At 35.1% G+C, this 14129-nt stretch overlaps 1 protein-coding gene across 2 annotated transcripts in view; it reads right to left on the reverse strand.

The window, feature by feature from the left end:
* Positions 1 to 14129, reverse strand: part of dach2.L (dachshund family transcription factor 2 L homeolog) — a 332937-nt gene that overhangs the window by 49779 nt on the left and 269029 nt on the right. For both annotated transcript variants that reach the window (XM_018229136.2, NM_001095278.1), the window contains 2 exon segments: positions 12481 to 12616; positions 11226 to 11306 (listed from right to left, as the gene is read on the reverse strand). In XM_018229136.2, the coding sequence (XP_018084625.1) occupies positions 11226 to 11306; positions 12481 to 12616 (217 nt within the window).

The raw sequence follows: 14129 nt of genomic DNA on the forward strand, positions 1-14129 counted from the left end.
TGAAATTATCAGTGAATATATAATTTTTATTTAATTTAGTAGCAGATTGTTGATAAATGTCTTAATTTATATTTTATTCTAGGAAAAAAAACCCTGCTATGAGTAAATTAATTTGACAGTGGAAAGTTGAATAACAGTATTGAGGCTTAATAGTACAAATTAAATCATTTTTGTTGAAAACTAAGTACACAAAAATTGAATTTTTACCATATATGTATTTTTTCCAACATGAAAGAACCCACTTAATATACAATGTTTTTTGTGGTTATGGCATGGGGATCCAACCAGTAATCACCATACTTTAAGCCTACATAATAAAGATTATCGGCAATTACTGGTTGCAATTGTGCAGTTAATTAAACAAAAAGGAAGTATATGGCCATAATAATTAGCAAATGTAGAGGAGATAATAAAAATATTTACTTAATATGGGCCAAATTGAGGCAACTTTGGAGATTTTTAAGGGAAACAAAAGCATTCATCTAAATTTTTTCATTTCAGTTGCCCTTAAAGCCTGATTCATAGTCAGCAGGTGTATGCCACATAAAGCAGAGCTTCCCACCATAGTCATAATTTATCTCCTGAGTTCCACAACAAGAATTTCGTGCATGCACAAGGTAATGTACTTAGGGCCCATATGCACCCATGTCCTGCAACCAGGTCCTTTGCTTCCCTATGTGCTTATGCAAAATAAGACTGCTGGCTGCTGGCAAAATAAGACTGCTGTTTGAGGGCTTTTGGGAAGCAACCCAACAGCCCTCAACCATAAGAGTAATTAAAATAAACTAAACCATTAGGGACTTTTGTTGATTGAGGACCTCTCAAATAAAAATAATAATGTCAGAACAGAACATTTCACCCAATCCTATATGGGAACTGTTGCAGAATTACAAGCTTTACTATTGACCTACTACACACCCAAATCTACTATGAAAGTACAAATGGAGTAAATCTTTATCATATTGGGCTAAACCATTATATTGTATCATTAAGCATTCTTTTCTGTGATCCTTTTTATTATCCCAGTTATGCAGTAGAGCGGCTTTGCTACATATCCCCAATGACGCATTGTGAATGTCTTTCAATTAAGAACAACAGGAGAGAAATAAAAAAGATGAGTGAGCAAAATATAGTCCGCTGCTGTTTAGCTTGCAAGTCAGAACCAATGGCAAATGAAAGGCATTCACTTTCTGTTTACACTATGTAAAAGAATGGAGCATTTGCAAGGAGACAATAACATACCTTAGGTCATTTGCTAGATTCCTTTTCAATAACCTTAATAAGCAAGAGGGAATTCATTCATAAAATAAATTCTATAAAGTGGCCATTATATTTCAGGTAACATTCTGCTCCTCTAAAATCTTTTGTACAATTTTTAAAAATTATATCATGTAACACAATGATGAATTAATGTGTATACAGATGAAGCCACTTGGGTTTGTGTGTTAAATGCGCCATGACTCGGGATTAATTGAAGAAACTGTTATCTAAAGTCATCTTAACTCATTTAATGCATTTAAACTTTTCATTAGCATTCCAAAGCACCATTGTTCACAATGCTTTAATTAGATGGGATGTTGTGACGCAATTTTCTGTGTTAAATGAAATAAGTGGGATATATGTGTTTAGTTATTCTGTGTCAAACACACAAACCAAAGCGGCTGTGTTTCCTGACTCTAAACTGTCTCCTTTTTGACTGGTGATGCCTCTGTTTGATTTCTGGCAGCAAAAACAGTTGTTATAAAATTCATTGGGTGTTCCTTTTATCATTTTATTAGGTTTATTCCTTGTAGCAACTAAAAAATGGTATTTAATGGGAAAATGTTAATCACTGTCCATTATTACTTCAAGGTATATAATGATTTATTACTCTGAAGATTTTATATGTGTCCTGTTATTTCAACTTAATTGCAAAAAAGGTTTTATATATATTTTTGTATTATAAGGGATAATTTTTCAGCTAACTCTTTGGGGAATGTAATAAAATTCATAGGCGCAGTAAAAATGTGCAACATTAAAAGAAAATCAGCATTTTGCAATGCATATTGTTTGTTAGACAATAGATAATTCAGCAAACCAAACATATTTAAGCCGATCTTTGATTATTGTTCTCTGTTCCCTACTGCATTCTCCAACTGTCACTTTTTATAGCCAGTTAATAAACAATGACTAGCAGAAAGAAGGCTGCCATTTTGTTCATTGTCATAATGCATTCTTACCCAAGTAAACAAAAACAGTTGCTAAGAGCCTTGTATATTTGTTGTACTAAAACCATCAAGATGTGAGTTGTTGCTTTTTCTTCTGCATTGATTTGTACTTCATAATCTGAGCAGACAATATGCAAATGTGCACAGAAATATACACACTTTCATTTTCAGATGCTACGTTCCAAAAGTAAAAAGCCTCAGAGTACAAGTCTAGTATGCCTGCACTATAAATGGTCAAGCTACTAAGCCTGCAGCAAGCCACTTAGGTCCAGGTATCTGCACAATTAAACTGGGTCCAACTGGGCAGACAAACATCTGGTGGCAATTTCTCCAACAGTCACATCACTGGTTTACCTATAAAATTGGTCCATCTAGGATGACTAATGCATGCAGTTAGTGAATAATTTCATAGATATTAGTTCTGATAGCACATTAGTAATATTGTGCTATACTGGAAAATTTCAGGAACAACAAATCAGTATAAAGTATTCCAAAGTTTTGGAGTCAGCAATAACAGATGTCAAAGCAGCAAAGAGAACAACTAGAAAGTTGTGTGTCACCAAAATCACATTCAAAAGCTCTTTGTGCACATCAATAGTTTTGAATGTTTAAGAGCTGGCGAGGAGATGCAAGAGAGCCTATTTGACCATATGTAACGCTCTTTCACTATGTTGAATTTGGTCTTTATAAGCAAACAAATAGGCAGCCAATCCTTTTAAATTATTTTTAGGATAATTGTTTCCGCTGCAAACATCGTTACTTATCAGTTTTGAAAGCATGCCAACTGCTAGCAGTTGAAATACACAAATCTTGGCACACAACACAGAAAATGTTAATCTCCACTCCCTTTTTCCCCCAAATAGAAAATGTTCCGCATCTATTTTACACGTTTCTCAAGTTCTTATCTCAAAGCCATATTATGTTGCCCATTGCTATCAAAAATCACTATACACTCCTTTTTAATCAGTTTTCTACAGCTCATTTAGTAACTTTTAAAAGCAAACCTAGATTATAACCAGATGCTGCTACCTTTTTTCCTTGTTTATACCTTACTGTGAGTGGACTCCAGGGACTGAAAACTCGGTCTGAACTGTGGAAATGACAAGGTTACCTTGTAATAGCATGTGCCAGGCAGAGAGTTTCTAATACATTCGGAAGATCTGATGTTTTTTCCTTGAGTATAATACAAAGAGAGATGCAAGACTTTCACTTTGGCTTCTGTACAAAACTTGGCATGCTACTAAACTTTTAACATAAATTACTTTATTTAGACTGAGAAGCATATCAGGGCCTGAGTGTTAAATGATCAATTATATAGGCACGGTCAGTGAGCACTAATAAGCAAAAATAAATATAATGCAGTTCCCCATACATTGGTTAAGACAACAAATCTAAGATGTGGTTTATAAATGAAAATCATTTAGATTATTTGTGTTTTTTGGCTTTAATTTTTTGCTTTTATTTTTTTTTATAACGTGGTGCTAGAAAACATGTAAAATGCATGAAAACATAATTTAATGGGAGGGACTTAAATATCAACATGCATGCTTATTTATGAAAAAACTCGTATCTAAAAACTCAATCAAATTAAAATGTGGAAAAAAAACTCAAATGCAGCAAATTTGTATTCTATTCATTATTTTAAATAAGTCTACAAAACATTTTTAAAAAATTTAATTAAGTGTTGCCCAGGACAACTGCCATTGACTCCTATGTGAATTTGTCAGCTTTAATATGCCGGAATTCTTAAAAAAATGAGCATCTTTTGTGCTTAATACATTTCTAAAATTTTAATATTGGAAATGCTAAAATCATGAGTTTCAGTGCAAAAAAACCCCTCACAATTGTGTTAAATATTGGAATTTGAATGTTGATAAGTCAATCCCTATGTATAGTGTGGTGCATTTTCACTTGGGCAACTACCTATATTTGTGTTTTTAGGGAATTTCTATAAATCATCATTTCTGCCATTAAAAAAAGGATGAAAGCAAATTGCCAATTAAAGTTAAAGTGCTAATTGATTTGTTAACTTTTTATAAGACTTCCATGCAGTTCTGGCAAGAATATACTTCTTTAACACCCTCTGTGGGTCAGTTCCCAGGGGTACCAAATAGTTTTCAGAAGGAAATTTTATGGTTTGGTACAATGGAGTAGATTTCATGTGCCTTTCATAAGAAGAATCACTAAGAAGAGCTGTAATAGGTGCATACATAAATGCTTGTTGGACCATATCAGAACCTAGTTGATCGCTTGGACACCCATAAATTACAATGAATACTGTATATATATATATATATATATATATATATATATATATATATATATATATATATATATATATATATATATATATAGCATTATAAAAAATGTAATCAACAACTAGGTGCTTTTTCTAGTAAGAAAATCTTGTCATGCAACAGCACAAGCTTTTGTAGGATCCTACTAAATCTGATCCCACAGCTGTAATGTAAGTCAGGTCAGATAAAGTCAGATGGTGTGTATTGTTTCTGTATCTACATTCAACAGTCAACGTATTTTGTTGGATGCAGACATAGCATGCAGTGTTCACAGGTGTGTCATGTTGGAAGGCAAATCTCCCATGTAGTTTACACATCAACCCCATTATATATCTACCTATGGACCTATATCTGATTTGTAGGATCTGCTAATCCAACACCATCCTACTAAATCTCTCAAGTAGTTTTGCCATTAATGCTTTGCAAATGAACTACAACTGCACATTGTCATTAAGTTAATAAATGTAATACCAAAGGCCAAATGGTAAATCATCTTGTTCATACTTATGACATATATATAAATATATATAAATATATATTTGTATATATATATTTTTAATTAAATCATGAGAAAGTCCTAAAAATTCACATATATTAAATTTCTTCAATGGTTTATTACTAATTTATTACTACATGTGCCCATACATACTCTTAAAAAACAAACTCAGAAAGCTTTTAAACATGATGATGATGTGTAATTCTGAAGAAACCATGCATGACTTAGTGCCAGAGATTTTTCTGAATAGTGAAAAGATTTAAAATCCAGATGCTGTTCATTTGCTGTTAAAAGTGGCAGCATCTAGACCACCTCTATGCATTCAAAACTCAACACACCCTTTGTTTACCAGACAAAAAAAGTTTCTTCACCTATGTGTTGTCTCCTTCACACTTGCATATATCCACAAAAGCCAATCGTTGTTCTGGTTCTGAAAGTGTATGCTTTATGTGATTTTTAATTTATTGTACTATTCAAAATCCATATATTGATTAAAGAAATCAAGTTATACAAGTTGAATACTTGAATATACAAGAAATACCATATAAAATGAAGCCTAATTATAACCAATGAATGCTCATAGTAAAAGGGTATTGAAATAAAAATTATAGTGCAATACCATTCTGTTTCCGAACAACAAACATATTTCCTTCCACAGTAGACAATGATGGAAACAATGTGATAATAACAGGTCCCACAAGCTCCGAACTACCATATCAAGTGGTTTATGTCCTAAGCATTTTTAATGTTGCCCTGTAATTGAACTTTACACTGCCAGCCCATCTAAAGAATGGCCACTACAAAGGCACAGAATACTGATCTAGTATCAATGGGCTATAACAGTAAAATAATCTTCTCTCAGGTCATGCATTAATTTGTCTCAAGACCTTATTAAGGTAAAGTCTTTGGCTCTGGCTCAAGATCAAAGTCTTATGCTTAAGGTATTGATTTTCTTTTTATGCAGTCTCTGTCCTTCAGTATCAAATGAAACAATGTTTGGCAGAAGTGGAGGTGTGCCTATGTTCTCAGGCACATGACAAAATGACCCAGAAGATTTCACATGTGTTTAAATAAAAAGGAAATTACCATTTTATACTGTATTTCAATATTCAGATTCTTAAAGTTATTTTCTGGGCAAAAAAATACAAAAAAGACTTTTTGAGATCCTGGAATGTGATTTGGCACGTGTTGTACCCCTGGTGGTTTGTTTGAGGGGATTTCCAGGGCCCACACATGTGATGCACCTCCTGTATACTCTCAGGCCAACAGGCATATACACAGCATATAGACCGGGGCAAATTTACACTCCAGTCTGGAACAGGATTTCCATAAACACAGAATTATCCAAATATTATAATTTGGATAATTCTGTGTTTATGGAAATCCTCAGTGGCATCTGACATCATTATACTTTACTACTTTACTATATATGGGGGCAGATTCATTAAGGGTCGAATTTCGAAGTTAAAAATACTTCGAAATTCGACCCTCGCATTGAAATCCTTCGACTTCGAATATCGAAGTCGAAGGATTTAGCGCTAAACGTTCGTTCGATCGAAGGATTTTTCGTTCGATCGAACGATTAAATCCTTCGAATCGAACGATTCGAAGGATTTTAATCCAACGATCGAAGGAAAATCCTTCGATCAAAAAAAGGTTAGCAAGCCTATGGGGACCTTCCCCATAGGCTAACATTGACTTCGGTAGGTTTTATCTGCCGAAGTAGGGGGTCGAAGTTTTTTTAAAGGGAAAGTACTTCGACTATCGAATGGTCGAATAGTCGAACGATTTTTCGTTCGAAACGTTCGAATCGAAGTCGAAGGTCATAGTCGAAGGTCGAAGTAGCCCATTCGATGGTCGAAGTACCCAAAAAATACTTCGAAATTCGAAGTATTTTTCATTCGAATCCTTCACTCGAGCTTAGTGAATGGGCCCCCTAGTGTTATCAGTAATTATGCCGATTTATTGAGCCGCAACTTTTTCAGATCGTGCTTTTTGATGACAAATCTGAAACCTGAAAAAGTCACAGGAAAAAGAAGTATCACTTATTTGGGATTTATTATGCAACGAAACAGCAACAATTCTGAATACTCCACCTGTCAAAAACATGTAGAAGTCCATGGCAGATATCCCTTACAACAACTGGAAGATCTTTCTATGATTTGTAGCTTTATAGGTTTTCGGATATTTCTGATGCTGACTTTTATGCGACAATACCAAAAAGTCGCAGTTTCCGTAACTTTTCTGTGACTTTTCCTAAATCTTGAAAAATTTGTGGGTTTTTTTTTTGCATTAAAAATTCCGATTTCTTACTAAATACACACATTTTTCAGATTTTTGGCATATAGAGTTTAGTAAATAACCCCCTAGAAGTCACCTTCAGCCTCGTGTTTTTATATGGTCATGGAATGCCTTAGTAACTTACAATATCCTTATATTGTACAAGAGGAAGTACTTTATTCACTATATATTTGTAATTTCTCTGCTACTTTAATAATAAATCAAGATCATAAGAAATTTTTGTGCCAAATATCCTAATACCACTAGTACAGTAATACAGTATATACCGCATACAGTATCTATTTTAAGCATAAATCACTAAGCATTTTTTTGCTGGTCAATGCATCAATAAAGCATTTTAGTAAACTGAATCTGAGCAGTTTATACTGAGTCACTTAGCATAATAATTTATCTTGATGCCCACTTATGGCTCTAAGGACAAAAAATTGCATTAGCAATTCTTTTTTTAAGGCAACATACATATTACGGATTGCAAATGGAATTAGATAATGGATTAAAGTTGTCTTAAAATTACTTTTTAACTTATTTTAATTAGTTTTGCATTTTGTACTGTAAAGATTATGATTCACTGCCCTTAGCTTATTAGTTTTCGCTTCTAAACTCCATCTGCTCACTTTCGGTTTACAGTAATTGTAAAAAAGGGAAAAATGTCCCTGGGGAGTGGATTCCTCAAATCACACATTTCCCTGTTGCTGTCTCAGGTGTTCTACACCTGTTTTCATCTTATTTCCCTTAAACAACTTAATTCTTTTTGGCAATGATTAATTCATAGGTATCGGAACATCTACACTATGATAGAGAAAAGTGTGGGATCTGAGAAACAGATAACGTATTAATTTTTCACTGTTATTGAACACATGATTCTGACAGATTTCTCTGCACCTGGACCATTCGGCCACCTCACATTGTGAAAGGCTAAAGGTCATTTTGAATCTGCACAAAGAAATGGCCTTGTGGAGTTTTAGAAACTGCATGATTGTGTTATTTGCACAAGGCATTCTTCATGAGCATTCAATATATTCGCTTTCTGCATAATGTTTATGAGATAGTATAGAAATATTGTACACCTATCATAAAATATAAGCATATTAGAAAACAGAGGATGTCCATGACCATGCTTTTGGGACTTTGAGGTGACCTATAATATCTCTAATACCTCTATTATAATACATAATGTTCAGTAAGTCATAGGAAAAAAATCACATCTTTACACATGTGACTTTCCTAAGGATATACAAAGCCTATATATAAAAATATTTACAATATAAGTTCTGCTATTTAGTGTCAGTCATCCCAGTATTGGCATGACAAGACTGGCATTCTCCTGTGTATGTATTTTAATAGCTGTGCCATTGCTTTTTATTTTTATAAAAGAGCTTGACCAGGATTTTTGCGAAAAAAAACAAAACAACTGATTTCTCATGTAGATAATTTATTGAGAATTTAGCCCTGTGAATGCTGTTGATTCATAATAAAAGCCAATTTTCGCATGAAACATAACTTAAAACAACATAAACCTCCCATGCATATGCATATTTATATGCATTTTCCTCCAATTATAAACTTTAGTGGGGCTGAGCATACTAAGTGGCCAATCAGAAATAACTTGAGACAGCTGGATGTTCATATTGATGCAAAACCTTCAAAAACTATACTTGTGGCTAATGGTTATTCATTTTATATCAAAAAGCAGTAAGATTCTCTGTTGCTATAAGGGCCACAGTACCAGGGTCGGACTGGAGCACAGGGGGTTCACCAGGTTCCACGCTTCTGGGCCCCCCCTGCGTGCATGCGCAAACGCCGGCGCGTATGCATGCACACCGGCAAGCATGCACCAACAACAGCCCAAATGCCGGTGCATACCACACAGCACACTTTTTTCTTGGGGTTCAGCAGATTAGGGAAGAGAGCCTGAGCCGGCAGGAGCCCATAAGGACCGGGCCCACCAGGTTTTTTTCCCTGTGTCCAGGCCCGGATTTGTGGCGAGGACACAAAGGCCCGGGCCTAGGGTGGCAAAGTTTTAGGGGCGGCATGCCGCCCAGCTGCATTAGTAACTCAGCGTTCCTGTGCTGCGCTCACATGGGAGTGGGTGCGTGCGGACCACGCGACAGGAACACAAGGCGGCGGACAATAGGACCGCAAGGACTCAGGGTTCTGCAGATGCAAATCCGGCCCTGCCTGTGTCCCGCGGCCAAGTCCAACACTGCACAGTACAGTACGCATTTCACTATTGGTAGCATCAAGCAATATCAGATATTCATTTGTTAACCCTTCATCACCCCAAAACCGCAATCATTCAGTTGTTACTTGTTCCCAACTTCATATCTCTGAAACATGCTTTTCCTGATGTTTAAGTGAATGTAAATTTGTAAGTAAAAGCAAGGCAATTTATGATGTGAAGAGCTATAAATCATTTTTAAAATCATGATGATATTACTCAAAACAGATGTGAAAACATATGTTTGCCACAGTTATATAAACTGCTTACTTGTCACGCCTAATAAATGGTGATGTTTTCACTTCAAGCACATTTTTTAATGTTAAAAGAAAATCGGTGTAAGGGAAGTATTTTGATTACTCGTTACAGAAAGAATATAATTTATGAATGGAACTATTCTATAAAAGTGGCTCCAACTTAAGCCATTCCTAATTCCTAGGTTTAGCTTCCTACTATATCCTTTACCAATCAATCAAAAAAAATGTTTGTTTTAACATTTTTGTCCCATATGTGATACAGAATTTAAGTTAGTGTGACTTTTTTAGTTATAAATTGTCTGATTGCTACTGATTCAATAACTAAAGGTGGCCATAGATGTAGCAATTACAGTATTTCCTAGATATGATCTTTCCAAGAAAGATTGTTCGTTTCACCACACATGTAAAGCTGAATATACAGGTAGAAACAATATAATTCTACCTTGGTGTGGTGATTCAGCACTAACAATGGTCATTGCCTTTAAAGGCGCCCAATTAAAATTTTCCAGCTAGTCCGATCAACAAGCTGACCGATATCCAAGTCTTCTGCCGATATTGGTTGGCTTGTTTCACAACTTTTTTCATACTATATTATCAGTGTGGCTATAAGTCTTAAGGCTTAAGACAGGGTCTACAGCCAAAGCAATAAACTATAGACATGACTAAAGGGGTAAAAAGAGGAATAACTGAATGGCTGCTCTGCAAGCAAGGTGGACACACAGAGATAGACGCACACATGGCTGATCAAAATGCACTCATACAACCAAACAACACTGATCCTTTGGAACATTCAGCAGGAAAGAAGGGTAGAGTCCTGCACAAGAGGTAGATTTGGCCAAGTGGATTGCTATGGAGGCCACACATATACAGTATACAAAAAAAAGTACACAATACGCTGTCTACTTAATGCTAGCATAAAACACTGCTTGTTATCCAGAATGCTCAGGACCTGGGGTTTTACATATAAGGGGTCTTTCTGTAATTTGGCTCTCCATACTATAAGTCTGCTAAAAATCATTTAAACATTAATTAAACCCAATATGATTGCTTTTCCTCCAATAAGGATTAATTATATCTCAGTTGGGGTCAAGAACAAGGTACTGTTTTTTTTTATTACAGAGAAAAAGGGAATCATTTTTAAAAATGTCAATTATTTGATTTAAATGGAGTCTATGGGAGATGGCCTTCTCGTAATTCAGAGCTTTCTGGATTATGTCTTTCCAGAGAACAGGTCTCATACCTGTACATGCGATGAAACAGCTTATCTTTCTGAGGGAACTAGGGCCCTATAATTTAGATTCATACTAGAAAGTAGTAATTAAAAATATTATTATATTTATGAAATATATTCCAGTATTTGAATGAATCCTTCATTCTGCAGTTTCTCCTTTGTACTTTTTTCAGACAATACACTACAGTACATTATAGTTCATAATACAGCATTCCTACCTTTCTCTTTTGACATCTTTTTCATAATGGATCCAGTATCTTGTCCTGTGATCTCACCTTCTCTGGAGTTCGTTAGCAGAGCTTCCATAAACAGAAATAAACACAGTCAGTGCAGAAAAGCATTAATATATATCTAAATGTAGACAGGAAAACCAAAGCACTATGGCAAAATGACAAAGTATAATATTTTAAAAGGTTGAATATTATATTTTAGTTAAGGAAAAGTAAAAACAGCAATGTTCATGGCATATATTGAATCTCTATGCTACAAAGTTGATGTTGTCTTAGGGGCAGATTTATCAAATTGTTATCAAAGTGTTAGAGTTCATTACAGTAAAATTCCATTAGACTTTTAGAGGCAAATCTACAATGGATGAAAGTTAGAGTTCCCCATTGCTGCTGTGTTTACTGCTAGACTGTTTTATTATCAGAGTGGTTCTATTGCATGTATACATGTTTTATGTTAAATAAAGGGTTAACAAAAGTGATAGTGTCAATTTCTTTTTTAAAACTATTGCAAAATGAAAATTTAATATAAGCTTCATCATACTGAAATAAGAAGTGTTCTAAATATAATTAATTAAATATGCTGTACTGCTTCTGAAATAATCAAGTTTATCTTCACGATTCCTCTCTCTTCATTCTCTCTTCATGCAGCAATTGGGTGTCAGATATTAATTGACAGTTAGATCCAATATATCTTATCAATATATCAATATAGGGGGGCTCCTATATTAGAGAGTACTCTATTAAAATCACCAGACATCATGTATCTCTACATGCAGGATTTGTGCAAAAGGCAGTTATTTTGTTAGATTTTGTTTGTCAGTTAGTTGAGTGAGCTCTAATTCATCTGCTAGGAAAGGAAGCCCCCTATAAGATATATTGGATCTAACTGTCAATGACTATCTGACACCCAACTGCTACAAGTAGACAGAATGAAGAGAAAAAGATGCTGAGAGAGGAATAGTGAAGATAAACTTGATTATTTCAGAAACCATGCAGAATATGTAATTGATTATATTCAGAAAGTTTCTTATTTCAGAATGATGAAGTGTATATTAAATTTTTCATTGTTGGGATAGTTATCCCAGAATATCCGAGAATGACACAGCACATTAATTTGTGTACGAATAATTGTTATACTTACTCAGCCGTCTTAATAAAATACTGGTGAATGGGATTACTAAAGAATACCATCGTTTTCCAGTAAATTTACCATGAAAGACACTGCTATGCTATGTCAAATACTAACCGACTCGATCCGGTATATTGTCAAGTTGTGAGGGTGAGCTTGATACACTACTGCTTTGATGTGAGGATGCATGGCTCCCGGGTCGCTGGCTGTCTTCTATGGATGGAGCAGGGGATGGAGTATCCTGTATCCTCTCCTTAAAAAATAAAGACTTATTGGTTAAATAGCAACACATTATTAACATTTTAGTTAAATATAAGTTAAAAGGCAATTTACTGTATAAGAAACATATTTCATCTATTTCCCTCAAGAGACGAAATTCAAACGCTGCGAATATTCGCTCATCCGATAATCGAAGTACTGTCTCTTTTAAAAATACTTCGACTGCCTACTTCGGCACCTAAAACCTACCGAATTGCTTTAAAAGCCTATGGGAAAGTCCCATAGACTTGTTTTCCAAGTTTTTGATCGAATAAAAAGGCATTCGATCGAACGAAAATCCTTCGAGCGAATATTCGATCGGGCGCTTTTTCGCCTGGCGAATATTCGCCAATTCGCCAGCGCGTAAATCCGCCAGAATTGCCTATTCGATTCTATTCCCCAGTCGAATTTCGAGGGATTTAACCCCTCGAAATTCGACCATTGATACATCTGCCCCTTAGTGTTTTTTGTGGTTTTTACACTTAAATGTAAAATTTTTAGAGCTTTTTAAAAAAAAAATAGAAAACCACAAATTTATGGAGATTTGTGGAAAAAATTTAAATTTGATTGTTAGTAAATGGGCCTATAGTTTAATATATATACAGTAATAGTAACTTTATTACTATACTATAGTAGTATCTGTGCAAGTACCTACATTTTGGAAACTAGTACCTACCTTTATGGAAACTATAAAAATGCTCTTTTGGTTACTATTTATCAATCACATTGAGTACTTCTCCCAACATTCACCACTTTATCATTATATTGAATTTTGGAAAACAAATTATATATAATACACATAAGTTTATTAGGGGGCTATTTGTCAAAATGTGAGTTTGCAGTTTTTTTACAAGAAAATGAGAATATACTCAAGAACATCATTCAGGACTTTTGAAAATAGAAGTCAACTGGAATTGACTCTAACAGCTTAATTTTTTAAAATGTGTTTCTCAGTTCCAGGGCCGGAACTAGGGACAGGCAGAGTAGGCGCCTGCCTAGGGCGCAATCAGGTTGGGGGGCGCACTTTTAAGGAACTGTTCTCTTTTTTTTAGCCCTGGTTTGCTTGGCCTTTAATAGTTTTTCAATTTTATTAACCGCCTATTCCAAACCCTCTTGCCCGTGATTTTTGCTGTGGGCACTCCTCACCTCCCTCTTGGCAGCTGCTGGCACAGGTACATATTTGTGGGCAACATGGTGGATTTTTGGCTCCTGCTTGCACAAGTACATATTTGTGGGCAATATGGTGGATTTTTGGCGCCTGCTGGAAGAGATACATATTTGGGGGCAATACGATGGATTTTTGGCTCCTGCTTGCACAAGTACAGATTGGGGCTAATATGAGTGATTGGCTGCTGCTGGCATAGGTACAAATGGGGGTAATATGGTAGGTGCTAGAACAGGTACGCAGATGTTTGGGGCATTATGATGGATTTTGGCTTCTGCTGGCACAGGTACAAATTAGGGGCAATATGATGGATTTTTTTGGCTGCCGCTGGCATAATTACAGT

Source organism: Xenopus laevis, chromosome 8L (genome assembly GCF_017654675.1).
Source record: "Xenopus laevis strain J_2021 chromosome 8L, Xenopus_laevis_v10.1, whole genome shotgun sequence".
NCBI lineage: Eukaryota > Metazoa > Chordata > Amphibia > Anura > Pipidae > Xenopus > Xenopus laevis.